This window comes from Barbatula barbatula (assembly GCF_947034865.1).
Source record: "Barbatula barbatula genome assembly, chromosome: 19".
Classification (NCBI taxonomy): domain Eukaryota; kingdom Metazoa; phylum Chordata; class Actinopteri; order Cypriniformes; family Nemacheilidae; genus Barbatula; species Barbatula barbatula.
The window spans coordinates 14,623,113-14,645,481 of NC_136782.1; the positions used below are offsets into that span (position 1 = coordinate 14,623,113).

A 22,369-nucleotide genomic window follows, 5' to 3' on the forward strand; every position below is an offset into this window, starting at 1 on the left:
ATGCTTAACGGCCATACCGAATGTGCATGCGTCAAAGTGCTCTTGTGAGATCTTGACAACAACTATAATGATGCCTATGAGGAGGCCTGGAAATCTCTCGGATGTCACCTAAAATATCTCTTTATTTGTTTTCCGAAGTCACCATGAGGTCTTAAAACATGTTGAACGTCATGTGGGTGAGTAAAAGATAACACAATTTAGATTTTGAGGTGAACTTTTCCTTTATGAAAAAAGTTAGGAATATGTTGCATTCCCGAAAATACTTCTTGAGCCAGTTCTTACAATTTTTCCCCTCAAGGTTGATTTACAAAGCATGTGTCATTTTATTCTTATGAAAAGAAATGATGCTGTTTTTAAGAAAATATAAAAAACTTCTTAAGGAACATTCTTACAAACTTCCTATATTTGGACATAAGAACAGTAAGGTGAATCCGGACCCTGATCCATAATTAATGTCCATAATATATCAATGTTATTGAGCTGTGCACACAGGTACAAACAAATGTGAACAAAAAATCTGTTTTTAAATGAAAATTACTGCTATTTGCCATTACATTTTGATGATGTAAGAATTTGTGCAATTGTGAAGATCTGTCCAATTCCTGCATGTCCAAATCAGCAGACTCTTTGATTTGCTGCAGATATGATGTCCGTAAATGACACACATAATTGGCAACAGACAAAGAGCTCTAATCCAGTGACTCAGAAACCTCTGGAAAAAAGTAATTAAACCAAAGAAATTCATAATATTGACAACCACTGCTACAAAAACAAATACTAAGATTCCACATTAGCCACACAGCAAAGTACTTCTTGGCTGATCTGGGAAAAATAAACTGGAGGAGATAAGAAAGGGAAGCTTATTAGCAGTCTCAAGATATTACCTCCTGCACCCAACATATGGAAACTGCTCTACCTACATAAAAAATGCACAGCACAGCTGTCATACAAAGATCACTGCGAGCACTATTATTTCAGACATTCTGAATACGTGTGTATCTGAAGATGCCACATGCTGAGAAATGCAGATGTTAAAGGAATAGTGCACCCAAAAATGAAACTTATTTTAACAGTTACTCACACTTGTGTATGACTTTCTTCAGCAGAACACAAAGATATGAAAAACACTGGTAACCAAACAACATTGGTCCACATTGACTTCCACTGTATGGTCACATTTCTCAAAATATCTTCTTTTGTGTTCAACAAAACAAAGAGTCAGATGAGAACAACATGGGGGTGAATAAATGACGACAACATTTTGGGCTGAATAATCCATTTAACAAACCATTTTAAAAGCAAAAAGAAGCGCGTGATCATAATATTTGAGAGATTCAACAGAAGAAAATGTAAGCTAGCACTCAAAGAAACCATAACCTTGAATCTCTGAGGACATACTCCTCACTGGTGTCCTTAACAAAACAACTTCTTAAGCCGTAAACATCTCCATTGCCGTTTGCATCACAAGCAGAATGTGGTGCAGACCATACAGAAGGAAAACATTTAACTTTGGAAGTGAATTATCGGTTGGCTTTTTGAACAGATGACATTTCCTTTGAATTCCGTCAGGATTTCAAAGGGGTACGTCAATGATGAACACAAAGAAAGATATTTGGAAGAATGCTTGTAACTAAACAGATCTCCCCCATTGACTCCCATTTTAGGAAAAAAATACCTTTTTTTGTTGTTCTGTTGAACACAAATGAAGATATTTTGAAAGACTGTAGGACAGCAAACAGTTCTGGGGTACTGTTGACTACCATTGTATTTTGTCCTACTAGGGTAGTCAATGGGGGGCAAAATCTGTCTGGGTACAAGCATTCTCAAAAATATCTTTCTGTGTTAATCAGAAAATGTATACAGATGTAGTATATGATGACAGGATTTTCATTTTTGGGTGAAGTATCCCTTTAAATTTATTTCATATTATCTCGATAAAAGCATATTTTGGGAACATTAAGGATTTTGATTATGGACCAGGACTCTCCAGTTAAGATCTGATCAAATATAACGAAAGACTTAAACACACCAGCCTTCCATCCTCTAGTAACAAATGAAAGAATCACATTTACGGCCAGAGATGTCATTTATATTAATACCCAGAGAAACGTGCAGTAAAACGTCCTAACATCTTCAATGATGATGATTTACTCATCATCACATGACACTACAAAACCCCAGATCGTTCCCAATCTGTCATTCACCGGATCCATGAAACATCTCGACCACTTTGTGAACTGATCAGTGGTTAAAACACGTCTCGTTAAAGAGTGTTCATGACATATGAAAGCGAGCTGAAACATGTTGACTAGGTTGTGAGACACATCCCTGGAGCATCGCGCGCATTCCAACAGATTGACGCGCAAAGTGGACAGTAAACTGACTCCGAATGCAGATAGCATGTCGCATGCAAACACGCAAATATCACTTACCTTTTCCTCTGGTTTCTTTAGACATGTTGTCCAATGCGCTTTGAAACACCCGGCGTGTGTTTGCTGTTAGTTTGGACAGTAGGCACGCAGTCTCTGTCCTTGTCTGCGCGCGGGAGAAGCTGTTTAAAGCCTACGGGTGTTTCATGTTGAATGATACCGCGGAAATGACATGCGATGGTGGGAGTATCCATGAACGTTTAGGTGGATCCTTTTGTTGAAGTAACCACTGTTTGTATGTGTGCGGACTTTGCTGTTGTCCTCTCTCCTCCTCCTCCTGTTGAGCTCGAGGTTCGACTGCCTCCAGCGGCTCTGCGGGAGCCGTGTGATACAACGTTGCAGTGAACTTGGAAGACGCCAAGTGCATTATGCAGTCTTCAGAGCGCCGAGACTAGATATTGTTTATTTACGTCATCATGCACTGTCTGTCGTGCAATAACAAATAAGTAGCCTTTATATCTCCAGACGTGAATATTGAGTCTTTTAAGAGAGGAATACAATATACGTTTGTTATTTTTAGGCTTTCGTTCTGCGAAATGAACTAAAGAAGTGAAATCTTCTGAAGTCAGGTTACAGTTGTCAAAACAAATGAAAACATTCAATTTTACTAGCGCTTATCTGCTTTACGAGTATAAAACTAGCTTAACTAGCGCTCTGATTACGCATGCGCACTACAGATTAATATATATATATATTTAAATTATTATATTTTTAAATTATATGGCAATTGAAAATTTACGTAATTAGAGTGTTTCTACATCAAAGGTACTTTCGTGTCAGTCAACCACAATCCTTTGCACACTTCCGGTCTATGTTTGGTTGTAATATTAATATATATATAAATTATTTATTTTTAAATTATATGGCAATTGAAAATTAACGTAATTAGAGTGTTTCTACATCAAAGGTACTTTCGTGTCAGTCAACCACAATCCTTTGCACACTTCCGGTCTATGTTTGGTTGTAATATTAATATATATATAAATTATTTATTTTTAAATTATATGGCAATTGAAAATTAACGTAATTAGAGTGTTTCTACATCAAAGGTACTTTCGTGTCAGTCAACCACAATCCTTTGCACACTTCCGGTCTATGTTTGGTTGTAATATTAATATATATATAAATTATTTATTTTTAAATTATATGGCAATTGAAAATTAACGTAATTAGAGTGTTTCTACATCAAAGGTACTTTCGTGTCAGTCAACCACAATCCTTTGCACACTTCCGGTCTATGTTTGGTTGTAATATTAATATATATATAAATTATTTATTTTTAAATTATATGGCAATTGAAAATTAACGTAATTAGAGTGTTTCTACATCAAAGGTACTTTCGTGTCAGTCAACCACAATCCTTTGCACACTTCCGGTCTATGTTTGGTTGTAATATTAATATATATATAAATTATTTATTTTTAAATTATATGGCAATTGAAAATTAACGTAATTAGAGTGTTTCTACATCAGAGGTACTTTCGTGTCAGTCAACCACAATCCTTTGCACACTTCCGGTCTATGTCTGGTTGTAATATTACAATTTAATTTATATCAACTGTATATTTGCATTCATTTGCATTCATATTTTACTTTATACTAATAGTATTAAATTAAAACGACTTAACAGCTATAGATTCTTTGCAGAGGTCTACAGGAAGTTAAGTTTGGGCCACATAACGTTTATGTATGTTGTTGCAGCCGAACTGTTTATATCGCATTCTTTAATCGTCTTATAAACCCAGGAGAAGGATCACACAAGTGGTGATCACAGCCAGGTGATTTTCTAAATACCTGATCAAAGTTTAGAATTGTGAAGTAAACCTAAATATGACTTGACATGTCTTTACTCCGGTGGTAAGATGATGTGCAGAAAGTAAGAGTGTTCATGAATCATAATGTCACGCTCTATCCTCAAGACTTTAAATAACTAACTCTGTCACAGTACATCTAAAAGCAGTTCAGCTGATTAATGTAGGCTGTTATCAACATAAGAAAATGAGCCTGGCACTAGCTGTCAGAGGGTTACCGCTCCGCTCTTTAATATGGTCTCATATGTGCATACTATTATTCAACACAAATAATTATGTAATTATTAAACCCTGCCACACACACATACCACCACCACTACATTTGTGTTTGATTTTCAGCCCAGTCTGACTACAGCTGAAGCATAACTAGCCACCAAGCAATAAATCACAATCTGTTCTATTGATAGAGGGGAAGTAAGGAAACAGTTCTTAAATGCCTGGGAACAACCCGTGCTGCTTTAACCCACTCCTTCAGGGACTTGGTCTATTTGTATTAGTCAGAAAACCCTTCTGACTCAAAACATTGCTACGTTGCATTGGGATTCTGGTATGAGCAGCAACAGAAACAACCTACAGGCATAACAAGCAGAAAGATAGATAACATTGATTACAACAGCTGGTCACTGAAAAAAATAGCAATTCAATTTATTTTGACTTGATCCTTTAAAAGCAATTTCATCCACAGCAATGATGACAACATGCAAACGCCAGCGAGAAATCCAAGAATTATATTTGCACACATCTGGAAGTCATTTCAAAACATTTATTATCATAACTTATGATGACATAATAAATATGGTACAGATTTGATTTAAAAAAACAAGCAAACATTGTATGTTACAGCATTTGCTATAGTGGAATAAAGTGTGAAAATGATTTGCGAATGCAGTCATTTCCTCTGTTACATTGCTTTTGGCACTTGTCACAAATAAGTAGGTTTTTGAAACATTAGGGAGTATACCTGAGTCGCATCTGCAACAAACAATTGTCGCTTAAAAACCAAAAGTGAGAAATTTAATCTGACATCTGTTGACTGAATTCACACTAAAATAATTAATGAAATATGGAAAAAACTGTGTCTCAAAATATTAGACCGATCCCAATTTCATATGCCTAAACACATGACTATATCACTTTCTGATGATTAGTCGCACTTGGTTATATAAAGGGTGTGGGTGTGCACATTTCCACACACTGCCTTTGTGGAAAGAATGCAACACATATTTGTTAAGACTAGTGAACAGAGCATGTGTCCTGTCAGAGCACATTCCCAAACTATCATCTGAAGTCCTGCCCTTTCCTTAGTAACCGACACATAAACTAAACGCACACAATTCTAAATACATCACCTGATCACAATGGCTGGACAACATCTGGAGAGATTAGTGAATTTAAAAGCAGGATTGGACACAATTAGCTCAGGGAGAGAAAAAAAGTGTGAGAAATCAATCCACAAAAGAGCCAACAGATTAATGCTTTTTCACAAGGGACATGTTTTTATGAAAAGTGTAAAACCATATAATGCATTGATAATGTAGTAGCTTCTTCAGAACAGTAAGCTTTGTCAACGCTGCATGCAACAGGAAGAGTCTAATTCAAAAGGCACTGTATGGATTATGGCACATTGATGTCACATTTTTTACCTGTATGATACACAACCTCTCTTTGCGTTTCAAAATAAATTTTATTTTTCAGACAAACTTAGGCTCTAAACAGTGGGTTGTTTTCAATTATTTAAATTTCCCTGATCTTAAACATGAAACTGTTGATAAAAAAATACAAAATATATAACATATATAAATATAAACTACAATGTCATATCAAATGGAGCTGGCTTCAGCTTTTTGAAGTAACTATGACACTGATGTAGTGGGGGACTGGACAGGCTGGAGGAATTCTGAAGTGAAAACAGCTTCCGCATACTCCTCACAAACATCCTGGAATTCTGCTGCCACATCAGCCAGAGCCTCATCCATCAGTTCTTCAGCCAGACTGAGAGAAACAACGGAAAACAGAATTACAGTATTACACATCACTCACTCTAATTACCTGTACTTTAAAAGTAATTAAAACTTGAGAATCTTCACACAGATGTTCTATACATTGGTTCAGGGTGACTGAAAAACGTAATATACTGTAATATACTAAATCCCTCCTTCGAGGCAGCATTACACTACCTTTGTGGAAAAAAGCAGAGCTATCTGGAATCCAGTCAATTTCAGATCACTCAAGGCATTGACTGCCTCCAAGGCTTTTATTACCCACAATGCACCGCAGACTAACAGGTTCCTGCACCCATTCCCAGCAGCAGCACTAATTGCCGTGGCATATCACATCTTCTCTGTTTCTCTAGAATAATAACCATCCACAGTCTCTATGGTGCTACTTTGACCTCTGCAAAAATAACCCCATAGCTCTTGTTTGTCCATAACTCAATCCTCAAGGTTCATTTCTCTCCTTATTTTCAAACAATATTTTCGCTTAAGATTCCTCACTTTCTCACTTCCGTAAATTATATCTGTTACAATCCTTCTTGCCACCCGCACAGCCCATGGCGAGACGATCAAATCCTCGGCGCCAGGCTGACACGGAGCTTCTTTGTTCCCCTTTCGCACTTTTGTTAAAAGTATACTCTCTGCGGAGGGGTTGATGAATATCCACCGCACTGCACCAACTTAAAAATTCTCTTAAGTATGTTAATGGCAGGGTGGGCGTGCAGGAGTGCCAGCAAAACAACAAAGATGCTCATTTGCACTGAGGACACTCCACATTAGCACCCATCAAAAAACAGAGCTAATATTTACATTTAAAATGGCAATGTGTGCGAGGATTATTATAGCCGACAGGCAGTAAACAAAATCAACTCCTACTCGCTCGCTGTGAGAATCGTGGTGGGGCTTATGACTAATCTGTTATTGCTTGTGGTGCACACAGAAAAGCTTTAGTTTTACTATGTGTACATCCGTGAAGATGTCTTCAGCACACACAAAATCAATGTAGATGTGACAGGAAACGCTTGAGTGACTGGCATCAAATGAAAGAGAATTAAGGTTTGATATCTGTGGGTCAATTACTGTCAGTCCATTATTTAAAACGGTTACATTTTTTACCAGGTCATGTGCATTCTAATATAACAGCTCACGTGATTTCATAAGCATGGTGATTTCAGTTTGCTTTTCATAGAATGTTAAACTGCTCAAATGTTAATTTCAGAAATGCAGTTTATGTAACCCTACTGCAGTAAAAGCATAACAGCATAAAATAATAAAGTCATCATCAGACTCTAACCTGTCTGCTATAACCCAGGGGTTGAAGTTCCCCACAGCCTCGTGTGAGAGCAGCTGCAGGAAGGCATCGTGGTTCTCTCTGTATTTCTGAATGCTCCTTTGCATGCTGGGCGGCACACTCAGGTAAAGCCCTCCTGTCCTCTTTACTCCTTCTGTAACTGCATGACTGGGGTCATTAAATACAGAAGAATCTTCATCCAGCACTGATGTCTCTGATACCGCTCTGCAAAAAAGCAAAAGTATTAAACGGTTACCAGGCAACTCTAGTCAAAGAGTTCAGTCTAGAGGGGCCAGTAGTTAAAAACTCTTACATTTAGGCATTTGGCAGACGCTTTTATCCAAAGCGACTTACATCGCTTTATCCTATACATTTTACATAGGTATCTGCAATCACCTTTAACCCACAACCTTGCGTTGTTAACACAATGCTCTTACCATTGAGCTAAAGGGAAGCTTAAAAAGGTAGTTAAAGGTTCGTATAGTCAAATTCCAGCACTTTTCAAGTATTTTCAATTTGTGTTTTTTTCATGCTTTTCCAGTATAAATACTTAATAACAATAAGCGAAGATATTGTCATAAAAGAGATCCTAAAATGACATTTCCAATTTAACATCATAATCTCATTTTTGACTTTTACATCTGAACTCTTCATATGTATGCCCCCACGGGCACAGAATTAAGGCAAGCGAGGCAAAATGAGAGTGTTTTTAATGCGAACGGCAAACACATTAAGAACTTTTCAGTTTTTTTCTAAAAAGTATTGTCACATAAGCAGTTTCAAACCCTTGATCCCAAATCCAAGCATTTTTAAAACCTTGAAAACACAAATTAAAACATTTCACATATTTTTCAATATTTATAATTTTGCTGATAATAGTAATAAAAATACTTATAAAAAAGGATAACAGTATAGAATTTCAATCACCTATAAACAGCACCTGCTGTGCTTCAGATGTTCATATCCAGTTCAATTAATGAAATAAATTATCCAAACACAATCATAACAAATTAAAGCTCTCAATTGATATGCCCATCTTTTACACCCTTTCTTTTACTTGAGGCTAAATCTGGAATCGAAAGCACTTGCGTAAACAGCCCGGCACCATCCCTCACACGGTTCCTAGGGAGAAAAAGCCTCCACGTGTCCTCTGACATAATCAGCTCCTGTGAGGCACCAGCACTCTTCATGCTCACATGTAGCACATGAACCACAACAGAAGCACTTTCGCCAAGACAGACCTCACACTCCATTCCAGGTCCCTCGCAAGCGCAGCCTAGACTTAATGCGCAAGACCACCAACAGCGTACGAGGGCCATTTATTCTCTAATGGAACATTATGGGGGCTGGCGATGCTATTGTGCAATCACTTCCCCTTTACCGTTCCCGCACGGTGCCTTCTTTGTCCAGCTAATAGAAAACTGCTCCAGCTAACAGCTATCCCAAGTGTTTCAGACGTCGGATGTGTGGAATTCACTGAAACCTTTGAGTGCCTGCACAATGCCAACAATAAAGAAAATGAAGGCAAGAACTGTTGGAAAGGACTGTCAAGGTAAGCGTTTAATTTCAGAATGCAAATTGGGAGGTGGGGACTTGGGTAATTTGATTCTGAAACAAGTAAGGTCACATGAGGTGTAGAAAGAAATTAGCATATGGGGTCATATATCTGCAAAATGTAAAGCTGACAAGACGTGTGCATAATGAAAGCCAAAGGCTTTCTTTCTTCTGTCAAAACATGCCGACAGCAGAGCCAAAAAAAAGGCCACATTTATAATTGTCACATTCAAGAAACAAACTCTCAAAGCTCAACATGGAATTTATATGAGACGGCACAGTGATGTGCTTGTGCATAAAATCCAGTATGTCTGTGAACGTGAGTGCCCAACAATTTCAAATCAAGTATTCCAGCAGTTCTTCCCTAACCAAGCAACTATTGAGATGAGATTGTCAAATCCCAGTTCTCCTCGATCCGAAGTGAGGCAGCAACAATTATCTTCTGCAAACACAGGCGCTACGTGTGAAGCTTCTGGCTGACCAGGGCTCTATCAATATTCAGAAGGACAGATCAAAAACGATAAAGCTTTAGGGTTCCAGATTTATTCGATTTATCTGGTGGGAGCCCATCACCAGCTGCAAAGTTACTGTCAAAAGGCCAGATTGAACTGAGCATGTCGATGAGGGGAAGAAAGAGAATGATGGAGATGTGACATAAAAGGTTAGAGAACAGAGAATGAGGATCAAACTGAAAACAGACCTCACCATGGGTTCTCCATTGATCTCTTAGAGCTTTAAATGAGCGCTGTGGATCAGAGACTGTCTCAGATGTGCTGGACACTCTTTCTGTGGAGACCTCCCGCTCTTAGAACCTCATTCATTACAACTAATCCCTGCTCTGTTTGTTCTGGTGAATATTTGTGTGCGCTGTTTACAAACTCTACAGTGTTTCCTTGTCAAACCGCGTGCAGTCTGTACAGGTAATCAGAGATTACACAACAAATAATAAACTGAATGCGCTAATCAGCATCAATCCTGAAACCACTTCCTGTGAGCTCGTGCTACACTGATGCGAAGCCTTGAGACTCCGCCCCCTCCAGTTGCACATTTCACACAGAAAAAAACCTTTACCAGTTTCCCGTCATAAATCTTCCATCCGTTGGCCTTAAAATGCCACACTATAATCCCAGGTCATTACCATAATGTTCGAATCTTTGAATAAATCATTTTTCATCAGTTTTATCCTTCGCTGCCTCATCTGCCCAACAATCGTACATTCTGATTTAAATAAGCCAGGGAAATGGACATAAACGCTCAACAAGAGTTTGATTGAGCCATTAGACTGATTCTAAATGACCATTTCAATGTATAATGCGTAGGAATAATGATGGATTGTGGATGATTGGATAGATCGTAACCAGGGACCGAAATTAACTTTTTGACACACAAGAGAGCAATATCTTGATCGAGCAGCAACAACTAATCACAGCAAGCAGGATAAATGAAGATATGCGTTAAACGTTGCCTCTGGATGGATAAATTGAGATAAATGAAAACAGTTTGGCGACGGCCATGTCCCTCGTCAATAAAATAAAACATTAGTGGATCAGCTAGCAACTTTTCCACAGTAGGTGATGATCCTGAAGTGACGAATAAAGTAGGTACAGATAAGGAAAGGGTTGGTGATTTGGGCCTCACAATGACTGAACTGTCCCCATATTGCTGTTTGGTCGGGATGCAAAAGGCATCTGCAACATACAAACAAGCAACCTCATTACACTTTTTTGTTTGAAGTACAATAGCTGTATATGCAAATATATCGACTATCACACTGGAAATGTGCATCGGAATACCTATTAACGCTTTTTCTCTCTTGGATGACATCCAGCATAGCTGATTGATCTCTGCATTGACTATCAGACACAGAACAGCTCGTGGGATTTCTCCAGAGGAAACTTAATCATAGCGTCCGTCACTGTTCATGTGCCAGCACAGGCTTAAGAGGGACTGAAGGGAAGTCTCAGGGAGCGTTGACATTTAAGAGCCATTTTTTTCTGTCAGCATAAGTGACTGGATGAGGGGAAATAAATAAAAAAGCAAGTTCAAAGCAACCATGACTCTCAGAAGCACATGACATCCATGTTTGCCTGTATGCCATGTGGTGTGCTGAAATAATGAAGGAATACACAAGAGAGAAAGAGAGAGGAACTTCTCAAAAACAGGACAACAAATAAGCCCTAACATGCTTCAAAATAGCTAATTTTGCTTGCTTAAAGGGAAAATATTCTGTCATCATTTACTCAATAACTAGAGAGTGAGTTATTCATGACAGAATATTCATTTTTGAGTGAACTGTCCCTTTAAAGAGATCGAAAGAGTCAAACGAACAGCATGTGCACTGTATGCAATGCACAAACTGACCTAATTTTGACTCCGCTTAGGTTATGACACTGAGATATATAAACTTGTGGTTGAGTTTCTAGCCAAATCTTCTTGTTGGAATGGCCACTTTTCAAACCGCCAATGTTGATGAACTATGTTTACACCCAGAGACGTATTCTAAAAGGATTACACCATGTCGTCCTTATTATCTGGAACTCCATTTCTTATTTTGATGCATGAAACAGACTGTCAGCCGCCATAAAGGCACAGCCAGTGAAGCATGGTGGCCACTGACCTGAGACCAGTGAACAAATGCCCAACCCTGCAGGCAGCAATTCCAGAGAGCCTATTGGCATCCACTTCAGGAAAACAACAGGCTCTCATAATGATGACTAAGCACCACAGTAATCATCTTGTCTTTAATGTGCCTGATGCTAAACTCATCATTAGGTTTGTTAAGGATAAAATAAATATGTAAACACAAATCAGACTTCCGTCACTTACTTACCTAAAATGTGTACCCTACCTTCTGGATGTTACATAGAAGCCAGTCATTAGATGAAATGTATGGTGTGTGTTTTTTTTAGCAATACACAATGTAGCATACAAAATGCATGATTGTAAAATTTGTAACTACTGCTGTAAGCTCAGTTTAATGCCCTGAGATCAAACATGAGATGTGTCGACATTGTGCTGCCACACCGAGAGCGAGCGAGAGGGCGCGGAGGTTTAAAGTTTACACTGCACTCACACAGAGCTGAAGGATTTCATTGTAGCGATGAGAAGAAACCATTTTAATCTTCTAATGTATCTATTGAACCTGTTCCACTAAATTTCCCATCATGCCTCTCTTCCTTTAGACAACGCATCTGCCCTTAAGACTGTCCCTTTTTATTCTTTCATTTTTCTCATTAATTTATTGAGCCAATGCTGTTGCCAAACCACTGGGCAGATAGAAACCTGTCTCCTGCTCTCTCTTGGCAGAGCTATGCAAAGAGGGGGTGGGAGAGAAGAGACTGATATATTGCTGGCAGATATTTAGGAATTTATTTGATTTTCTTTTGGCTGCTATTGAATATACCTTAAACAAACAAACATTACAGTGCAAATATACAAAAGGGTGCTGTTCTTCTGCAAATATACTAGAGACTGATTAATTAGACTGATCCAAAGGTAACTGTCAATACACACTGATAACCACTCACCCTGTCTCCACTGGCTTCTGCAGGAGGATGTGAGCTGTGCTGGGAGCATTTAAGACTGGCTTTGTCAGTCGTATCGGTTGAGGAGAGGCTGTTCTAGAGCTAGACATGTTCCGGTGAGTATCTGCAACAAAAAGTAAGTTTGACACCGCTGCCCTCTGGTGGAAACCATTGTACACAACAGCTCCATAATATCCAGGTCATATATTTTGTAGAGACTGACCTCACAACACCCTCAAGGGAAACTGATAACTAGTAATTCTATGTTCTATAGTGAGATATGTGAATGGTATGTCTGGGTGGTGTGTCTCACCTGTGCCTTTATCCCATGTGTGAGGATCCGAGTATGAGATCATGGCAAAACGTCTGCGTACTTCCTCCTGGTCTCTCTGAGTAACAAAATATTACAGATAATTAGCACGAATCTATTTTATCCATTTCAGTTTTCAATGGCAGATATTGTATGTGTGCATGTTTGTGCCTTTTAAGATTGTCTGAGATCCAAAGAGACGTAATACAATCATTACAATGATGTGTAGAAAGCATCTAATTCAATTACATCATTGTCCCACACGTCTACGCTTTACCCCCCAGCACCAACTGACCTCCATCTCCTCCATCCTCAGCAGCATGCTCTCTAGCGTTGGTCCCTGTAGCCGTCTCTCAGCCTCAGTCTCAGCCACCTGTTGCCTCTCAGTCGTCCACACGGCACGAGCCGCATCCTCCAGAAGATCATCAGGAACAGCCTCGCTCAATACGTCTGCACTCGCCTCAGGCTGCTGTTATTTACAACAACATAGTACAGTGGCATTAATAAATAAATAAAAATCTTGAATTTCAGAGTGAAGAAAATTGTGAGTTCCTTACTTTAACTGCAGCCTTAAGCCGTTGTCTGAGAGCATCACTTCCTGCACCAGCAACCTGCTGTGTAAGACACAGAAAGAAACTGTAAACCTAGAGACAGGCTGTGCATTCACGTCCATGCCAACTTGTACACACAGAACAGCTGCCTGAAGGGGGAATATATAAATTCAAAAAGAAAACAATGGATTTTAAAGTTTTGTGGGAACATCAGATGCATGTGTTTACCTGTGCTTGATCCAACAATGGTTGTATTCTCTCTCGGGCGACCCGTTCAGCGTTTTCTGCCCATTGTGTGGGAGTGCCTACAGTGGTCCTACCATGCACATATGCAAATAGATATACACAAATTAAACACTCTATTACCACATGAAATGCAACAAATGAGGAGGATTTGAACTCAATGTTACATTATTGAAACTCTCAAAATAATTTGCTTAGCCAACAAAATGTGTTTAAGCTGTCCCAATACAATTGGAATATGTAAATATATATTTTTCAGACTGACCTCGTTTTAATTAAATACTTATTATTGAGTGTACAGTTCTGCTTGGCTATAATAATGAGGGTGCTGCTGTCATACCAGAGTTTATTAATGCGTTCTGTTTCCTCTTTACTCCGACGATTAAGTTCTCTCAATCTATCTGCAGTCATCCGCTCCAGCCAGGCCTGCCTGTAAAACGCACACAAACCTATTCAGATCGACTGCAGCCTTTACACACAAAATTACTGAGGAAATGTTGCCTTCAGCAGCAAATGTCTATGTAATAAATGACGATCAAAATGATAATTGTCAAGTCAGAAAGAGACGACCGATAATGGTTTAGATAAAGAGAGCTTAGCCATGGAATTGAATCACTTAGAAGAGCACAAAGAAATGTGTAAATTTTAAGACTGTAGCTTGAGGCAAATTACCAAACCACAAGTTAAATTTTTTGTGATTTGATTTGCATTTCAGTCGGATTGGTTATGTGCCTATATAGACCACAGATTAGTCCTGTCATTTTAAGAAAGTACTCCTAAATCAGCTTGTTATGTATATAAAAGATTGCTGCCAACAGAATCTGTATCTTCCATTTCAACCTCTCCACCTCCATGGTCAAGACCAAATAGGTTTCAAAGATTGTAGACCTGCATGAACCTTGGATAGGCTACAGACAGAAGCTTGGTGAGAAGGAGACAACTGTTGGTACGATTATATTTACTTTAAATGTATCTGTACTTAATTCACTGACTGAAATGCAAATCAATTTAAAACCATTACATAACTTTTTTTCCCGTTTTTTTTATATTCTTGCTCTATCCGTTATTATAAACCTACCATAAAGATTACAGACACTTCATTTCTTTGTAAGCAGGCAAACCAGCAGGGGATCAAATGATTATTTTCCTCACTGTATATAATCTACACTCTCAAAATGTGGATTATATATACACTGTGAGAGTTCATTTGACATTTTTTACACTGGCGAACAACATTTGTTCATTCGGTAATGGTTTGGGTCCATAGTACAATCACTACACAAGATATAATAACAGCAGACCTGAGAGCCTCGTTCTGGACTTGTTTCCTGTCATGTGATGAGGGGTCGAGCTGTGTGTTGACTACAGACTTGACTTGCGGCGCTTGCTTTTCAGGGCTCTTAACAGGAGATAATAGACATCTGGGTTCTGGCCTACTAGCCACAACACTACACACACACATATTGATATAAGTAAAACATGAACACAGAAATAAATTAAATAGTGATGGAAATACATCAACAGAAAAAAATTAAATATAACAATGTAGTAGTATGAACATGTGTGCTAACCGCTGTCGAGAAGGGGAGTGCGGAGATGTTGGTATCCAGGGCACAGTGATCTCTCTCTGGGGGACCTGATTCTCCCTCAACCGGGAGGAGACGGTGGGCTGCTGGAAGTTGCAATCCTGAACGTGACTGGCCTAGTTAATGAAGAGTAATGTATTTTTCAACCTTACGCTTTGACTAACTCAACGGTGTAAATGCAAATATGTTAACAGCAGTCTGAACAAGCTCAATTGTATTGCTCAGGAAGCTAAACTAACTTGCATATATTATGAGAATGGTACATCAGATTTTGTCTTACAAGTTCTATCTGTTTTATGCCATTGTTATTTATCAATTTCATACCATTTTGTGAAGACGTGTATATGTTGTCTTAAAATGACTGAAGGCAATGTTTCATGTCCTTAAAAATTCTATTACCATGGCTTTCAATGACCATAATCAAAATTAAGGAAAACTATTTCCCAACTTCTTAGAAATCTATGAGCACCTTTCTCACATTAACATGGGCTGGGTTGGTGGTTTTCTTAGATTTTTGTGGTTCAATCTCTCTCTTCTGTTTATTATGTATAAGGCTCTCAAGCCCTGCCTTCAGAACTTCATTACGTTCCTTCACCAAGGCCTGTGAGGTCCTGTGGGGCTTCCCAGCCAATCTGCCTCCTGTATACATATGAAAAATAAGTACCTGTTTATTCTTTGTATTGCAACAAGACGACAACAGAAAGCTAGGTAACTCACCAGCTGCTTTTACAGTAGTAGGCTTACGGGGAGGTCCTCTCCGTGATGTCCTCTTGGATGAGCCTTTTAGGGGATAAGGAGGGGACATGCTGCGAGCCCCAACTTTAGCAGAAGTCTTTTCTGCAGGGTTGATATTCTGTACGTCTTGGTCACTCTCCACTGGTTTATCCTGTTTGTTCATTGCTGAGTCAAGGGTCTAAGCAGACAATCAAGACATTAGTAATTGCCAATTGAATTTTCGTAACACAATGCATTTATATAGAGAGCACATATATATTTGATCAAACAGCACCTCTAGTTTCTGCAGAATGTCAAGGGCTGTCTCGGGGACAGCAGATCCTTGTCGCACCTCTACTTTTGCAGAACAGAGAGAGAGCTGGCGAATCAGCTGGCCCAGCTCTTTGCAGTAGGTCGGTACTTTACTCTCCGCAGGGTCTGACAGCTGGCTGCTGAAAACTTGCATGGCTCTTATAGCTCCCCTGTGGGCAGCTGCGAGACGGTCGACTGCCACAAACTGTAAAAGCATCACAGAAATGAATAGAAAATGCACTTGGCATAATATTCTTTAAAGTAGAAAACTTTGGGTACCTTTTTGGTTTGTTTAATATTCTGAGAACGTAGCTTGTCTAGATCCTCTTGGATTTCTTTGACCTGCACAACAGAAAGTCAGATTATGCTTCTCTAAGGTCTACTAATAACACAAAAACAAACACAATATCGTCTTTTCATCTCGTAGATTCAATTATATTACTTTGGGTACGTAAACTGCAGTGTTTACAGACCTGTTTTTGCAATACGTAGATGATTCGTGCCGAACGAGCTGCCTGCTCCTGCCGACGGATCTCCATCCTGCGCTTCTCATCTGGCTCCAGAACCTCTACCACACGCCCTGTGGGTCCAACAATTCCACATTTAAACTAAGGACAGCACAGACACTTTCTATTTCAGAGGGCTAAGATTAGAACCAGCCATACCTTTATTAGTCAGCTGCTCTATTCTTTGAACATATGTGCTAAGTTCCTTCTGTAATTTGCGAATCTCCTGACTGAGCTGTTGTTCATTGCTGAGGTCTTTGGTGGGTGGCGTCCGTCCCGGTCTAGGCTGACTGCTGGGTTTCGGAGGCGTGCATACAATCACCTTAGCACCGTGTTTCGTTTGGTTCTTCTGACCTGACATCTTTAGTGTTCCTCCTGAATATATCTAATTTTAAAGAGGCACACAAAATTCTTAAACAATAACAATCCTCCAAAAAAGAAAACAAAAAAATGTGTATTTGTAATCACCTGAAAACTGTGATCCGTGTTGTTTTTCTGAGGGCTGGTATTCTGTGATCTCTCCAAGGGATGTTCAACGGACAAACGGGAGATGGATTCCTGACGTTTTCTGCGCAAGTCTTTTTTAGCCAGACTGACCGCAGCCTGCAGTCTGTCTTCAGAGAGGACTGAGAGACGCAAGGAGCTGGTGCAGCTCTCCACATCATCCCGTCCCTCTGCCCTATGCACAAGTTTCTCTATCACGATAGGGGAAGGGGGTCCCACACGGGTCGCTCGGTTGTAAACGCTGGGTGCCACTGTGTCATTAAACTGAAGCTGGGATGACAACAATCACACAATTGCTTGTTCAGTAATATTCATTTTATTTAAAAAAAAAATACCACACTCCTGCTGGAAAAATATATTGGATACCATTACAAACACGATTATGAGCCTTTAGGTGTCTACTATTGAGATCACTCCAAATTTTCTCTTATGTAGTGTTAAAGGATTTAAAGTCGTTCTGTTGGTTCTTTTCTGCCAGAACGCAACACATCACCAGAATCAAGACTCCCAGAGACTATTGTAATTTCCATGAAAACTAATGCACTCCCATTATGAGCATAAGATCCATTAGCAAATGTGTGCATTTCTACATTTTTCCAGCTGTTAAAGATATACATACAACGATGCACTTCAATACATTGACACAGTTATTGTACGCAACAGTTACCTGCGATTGCAGACCATAAACATTAAACACAGATGGGCGTTTTTTTATCCATTCACGGTTAACATTGCCCAGTTCCCCAATAGTCATGGGAGATCCTCTTTGGAAATCAGAAATCATGCTCATAAAATCCTCCGTTTGCGTCGCAACAATCCGCGCCGTTTGAATAATCCGTCTCGCTTCCGTTTCACACATTACACAAACACCGCGCATTAGACGAACAACCCGCGAGTAAAAACGGCATTTGCTTGGTACAACGTGCTCACATGACACCTTGTCGTTAAACAAAACCAAAAGCCTCGTTTGTTTATAGAAAAGTCCGACGGGTTAAAACACCGCCATGACAACAAAAAGCTTCTTTGCGTTTTTTAGAGATGATGCCGTTTCGCATACGTCCCGCGCGGTCGCCCTCTTCAGGTTTGAATGAACTCAATGCGCTCGCCGCTGACGTATTTCCGGGAAAATCTCAGCCAGTGTATTTGCTTCCTCGTCGCGCGCGTTGCAAAACTCTCGCATTGGAATAATTTTACAACAATTTATACTTCAAGTAATGTTATTATACACAGTAAAGCTTTATGGCTTCCAGAAAATTTAAATATCAACGTCGAGAAGATAGCAAAGCTGCGGAACACTGTTGTGTCCCGTTATGTGCAGCCTCCTCCCGGTTCAACTCTGTGCTGAGCTTCCACACTTTTCCCACGGACGAAGGGACGCGGAGGACGTGGATTCACAACATCCGACGTGAGAAATTAAACATCACATCTCACACAAGAGTGTGCAGTCGTCACTTCATTCGTCATTATCTGATCGAGCCATCGAACCCTAGTGGGCGTCGCTTGCTGAGGAAGGGGGCTGTACCCACCTTATTCACGTGGAACGGCTTCTACGTTGCAGAACCGGGGCAAAAGGATGTTTGCAGCCAAGTCGATGAGAATCCCGTGCCAGTGGAAGGGCATCACGTGGAACATGATTATTGTGCAGTTCATGACCCCCCGGCAGCTGATAAGGCGCTGGATCAGACAGAAGAACTCCGTAAAGAGGTGGAGCGACTGAGAAGACAGGTGGAGGAGTTGTCGATGAGTCAAAGATTTAGTTTGGGGCGATTTGCCGCTTCTGACGATGATATAAGGTTCTACACTAGGTACGACCTTTACATTACTGTTATATGTGTATATGTCATTCATTTCTATTTGTGATACATTTAAACATGTCCTATATCTTTAGGTTTTTAACTCACAGCCATCTAATGGCTTTCTGGAAACTCATTGAACCTGCATCGCACAACATGATTCATGTGTCAAGACTTAGAGCAAATACAACGATGAGTGAAGCTGGAACAGCAGGCAGTGCATTGGTACATATAGAAATAGGAGGATAAAGCTCAAGTTTACAAGTGGAAGCCTAACTTGCACATTATATGCAAACCTTGTTATTTTTACAGGGTCAGCCCGTGCAGCCCATTGATGAGTTCTTCCTTTTCATGGTCTACCTCTCGCTTGGACTAGAGCAGCGTGATCTGGCCCACAGATTCAACGTCCACGAGTCCACAGTTAGCCGAATTATTACAACCTGGGCCAATTTTTTGTACACCATTCTTGGGTCCGTCCGCATCTGGATGTCTGAGGAGGCGGTCAAGGCTCATCTCCCCATTGAGTTCCAGGACTACCCAGACACACAAGTGGTGATGGATTGCACGGAACTGCGGTGCCAAACACGATCTTCACTCTTGCTTCAAAGTGATGTCTTTTCCGGTTACACGTTCCACTGCACCTTCAAAGGATTCATCGGCATGGCACCACATGGTGCAATCACCTTTGTGTCATCCCTGTATGCAGATTCGGTCACTGACAAGGAGCTTTTTGAGCAGTCTGGAATTATATCGCTGCTCAAACCTGGCATGGCCATTATGGTTGACAGAGATTTTCTTGTTGATGAATGTGTTCCGTGCAAAGTCTACCGAACTGCTTACCTGTCAAGGAGGGAACGTATGTCAGCGGATGAGGTGCAGGAGACACAGTCCACGGCTCGGCTGATGGTCCATGTTGAGCGTCTCATAGACAGGGTGAAACAAAACAAGCTGTTTGACACAGTCATCCCTCTGTCCATTACAGGGAGCATCAACGAGCTGTACACAGTTGCTTGCCTCCTCGTAAATTATCAGAATGGCCCCTTAGTAAAAGCATCGTTGAAGGATTAAAGACCAGATAACATTTGTTGGGTATTGATGAGTTTGGATTTATTTTGTAATTTATAATTGATATAAACATGTCTATAATGAACTTTTATACTGTCTGCACTGGAAAAGTCGTTATACACATCTGCTGCTTGGAGGACTGAGAGGTCAGACAATTCACTGGTGACAGCATGACACCCTTATAAAGGGTGCTCCTGAAATGAACGGAATACAGTTTTGAACAAAATACATTTTTAAACAAAAAGTACATTTGTTAGTTTTTATTGTATACTATATTCATCGTTGTTAGTACAAGCTGAAGACTTTGACAAGAATGTATGAGTATAGAGTCTTTTGTATGAAGTTTTTCATTAAATTAAAACTGATATTGTATCCGTTCAGTACTGATAATATATTAAATTAAATAATATAGTTGATAGATCTGATAGATTCTACTATTTTGTACAACACAAATACCACACAAAATATGTCTGTATTTAAGTCAGAATTTCATCAACTTTAGGATATATACACACACACACAAACAGGTTGCTTTCAAGAAATTCAGATCCTACGATCTATCATTGTTCAATTTAACAAGTTACAGTTTCTAACAATCCAATCAGTTTTATCAATTGCATAGAGAAAAACTCACCATACAATGTCTTTATTTATTCATCTATTAAGCTTCGTTGCAACAATGTAAATTGTGAGTACACTAGATAAATAAAAATTGAATCAATTGAACTGAATAAGTAACCGTGTCAACGACTAGAATTACGCAAAACAGACATAATTTGTCCTTTTCTTACAATGTTTTCTGGTTTAACTTTAAAGTGTGCAAGGATTGTGACATTTGTACCATTTATATAACATCTTTTTTTTACCTTCAAACTCACTGGACAGTTCAGTAACTCAACAATGTACCTCTGTCGGAGGCATGAACACAGAGAAAACAAATCTGTTCTGACAACTTTCAGATCAGCATTGAATAAGCGAAACGTGTCTCCAGAACAGAATTTTTTTCTTTGGCCAAAGGAGACATTTGCAAATACTAAAAATAGATGTAATGACAATGAGGACAAGGTGGTGATAAATCCATTTCTCTTCTTGTCAAAATCTTTTCAACTCTTCCACATACTGATTCAACTGCTCTCGTTTGTCCTCAGTCCATTGTAGACATGGCAAAAAGATCAAATACAAAACACGAATTGACAAAAAAGATATCAAACAGATGTGGTACGGTGTTTGGCAGGGCTGTTGGTTACTAGTTACATGTAAATGTTACATGTCTGTAAATTAGAGCAATTGTGTGCTTATAATTTTAAAGCAACTTCAATGTAAAACACCAAGCGCAAACTACAAAAACGGCCGTCGCATTACTGTTAATATATTTTTTACTAAGGTGCTTTATTGCTATTTAATAATAAGACAGAGAAAAAAACAATAAACAATAAAAGGCTTTATGATATAACAAAACAATACTCGATTATAACTTGTAAACAAGTCATTGCAGCAAGTAAATAAGTGATAGGCCCGCGCGTTTAAGACGGGGCAACACGCACAGTGCATCAGAAACATCTGTCTTTAAATCTCCCCTTGTCGATCACGTGTGAGTGGATCTCCATGCGACGCGTCCTCTGTCCGTGCCCTCTATCCCTGCAGGCACGAACGGTTTGATATCCTCGTGCTGTTGTGACCGGACGCATCTGGGGTCCAGAAGAGCACGTAGTAGATCGCTAAAAAGAACGCTGCGATTGAAACGCACAGAAAGTAAGCGATGCCCATCGCCACTTTTACCCATATCTTCGTGGCTCTGCTGCCCTGCTTCACCCTCTGGTCACCGGGATAACTCGTTATCCTCTCCGTTCCCTCGTTGGTCCTGACAGTGCTTACGGGGTTGTTTTCTCTCATTGTGAGGTGGCTGAAATAACTTCACTTTGAAATGTTTGTTCCTTAGAAGCTGATGCGCTGTTAAATGGTGCCCGAATTCCTGCAGTTGTATCCGACGCGCGTTTTTCATGCTTCAGAGAGATGCGCACTAGTTTTAAATGAAACACTGGGCGGAGTTTAATCTTCCCCTCGAGCTTTTTAGGTCCTGCCTCTTTATCTCCATCATAGAGACACACACTAAACATCTTTCCCTCATGGAATTGTTATTATCGAAAGACCCTGTGAAAATAAGGGCTGGAAAAGTATTATT

The 22,369-nt window shown here is 39.6% G+C and overlaps 3 protein-coding genes across 6 annotated transcripts in view; 1 reads left to right on the top strand and 2 right to left on the bottom strand.

The window, feature by feature from the left end:
• The window catches only part of pitpnm3 (PITPNM family member 3), a 67,072-nt gene extending 64,300 nt beyond the window's left edge, over positions 1-2,772 (bottom strand). For both annotated transcript variants that reach the window (XM_079482219.1, XM_079482218.1), the window contains exon 1: positions 2,433-2,772. In XM_079482219.1, the coding sequence (XP_079338345.1) occupies positions 2,433-2,457 (25 nt within the window). In that variant the 5' untranslated portion in view covers positions 2,458-2,772. The remainder of the gene's footprint in view (positions 1-2,432) is intronic.
• Positions 2,773-4,984: 2,212 nt separating this feature from the next.
• kiaa0753 (KIAA0753 ortholog) lies at positions 4,985-18,817 on the bottom strand. Of its 3 annotated transcripts, none has more exons than XM_079482076.1 (18): positions 17,997-18,817; positions 17,294-17,599; positions 16,985-17,210; positions 16,793-16,899; positions 16,599-16,661; positions 16,303-16,524; positions 16,011-16,206; positions 15,772-15,932; positions 15,279-15,409; positions 15,009-15,155; positions 14,048-14,137; positions 13,693-13,780; positions 13,471-13,527; positions 13,209-13,382; positions 12,917-12,992; positions 12,607-12,727; positions 7,529-7,750; positions 4,985-6,232 (listed from the first exon to the last, which is right to left on the bottom strand). In XM_079482076.1, the coding sequence occupies exons 1-18, from the start codon at positions 18,204-18,206 to the stop codon at positions 6,094-6,096; spliced, it is 2,736 nt and encodes a 911-aa protein (XP_079338202.1). In that variant the 5' UTR covers positions 18,207-18,817; the 3' UTR covers positions 4,985-6,093. The 3 variants fall into 3 exon arrangements, with proteins under 3 accessions (XP_079338202.1, XP_079338201.1, XP_079338203.1); XM_079482075.1 differs by having other exon boundaries at positions 15,763-15,932; XM_079482077.1 differs by lacking the exons at positions 4,985-6,232; positions 7,529-7,750 and adding an exon at positions 10,949-11,089 and having other exon boundaries at positions 15,763-15,932.
• Positions 18,370-20,916, top strand: LOC306908851 (uncharacterized protein). The gene is made up of 3 exons (XM_079482078.1): positions 18,370-19,134; positions 19,218-19,347; positions 19,435-20,916. Exons 1-3 carry the CDS (start codon positions 18,569-18,571, stop codon positions 20,188-20,190), a joined length of 1,452 nt encoding a protein of 483 aa, XP_079338204.1. The 5' UTR covers positions 18,370-18,568; the 3' UTR covers positions 20,191-20,916.
• Positions 20,917-22,369: the final 1,453 nt, after the last annotated feature.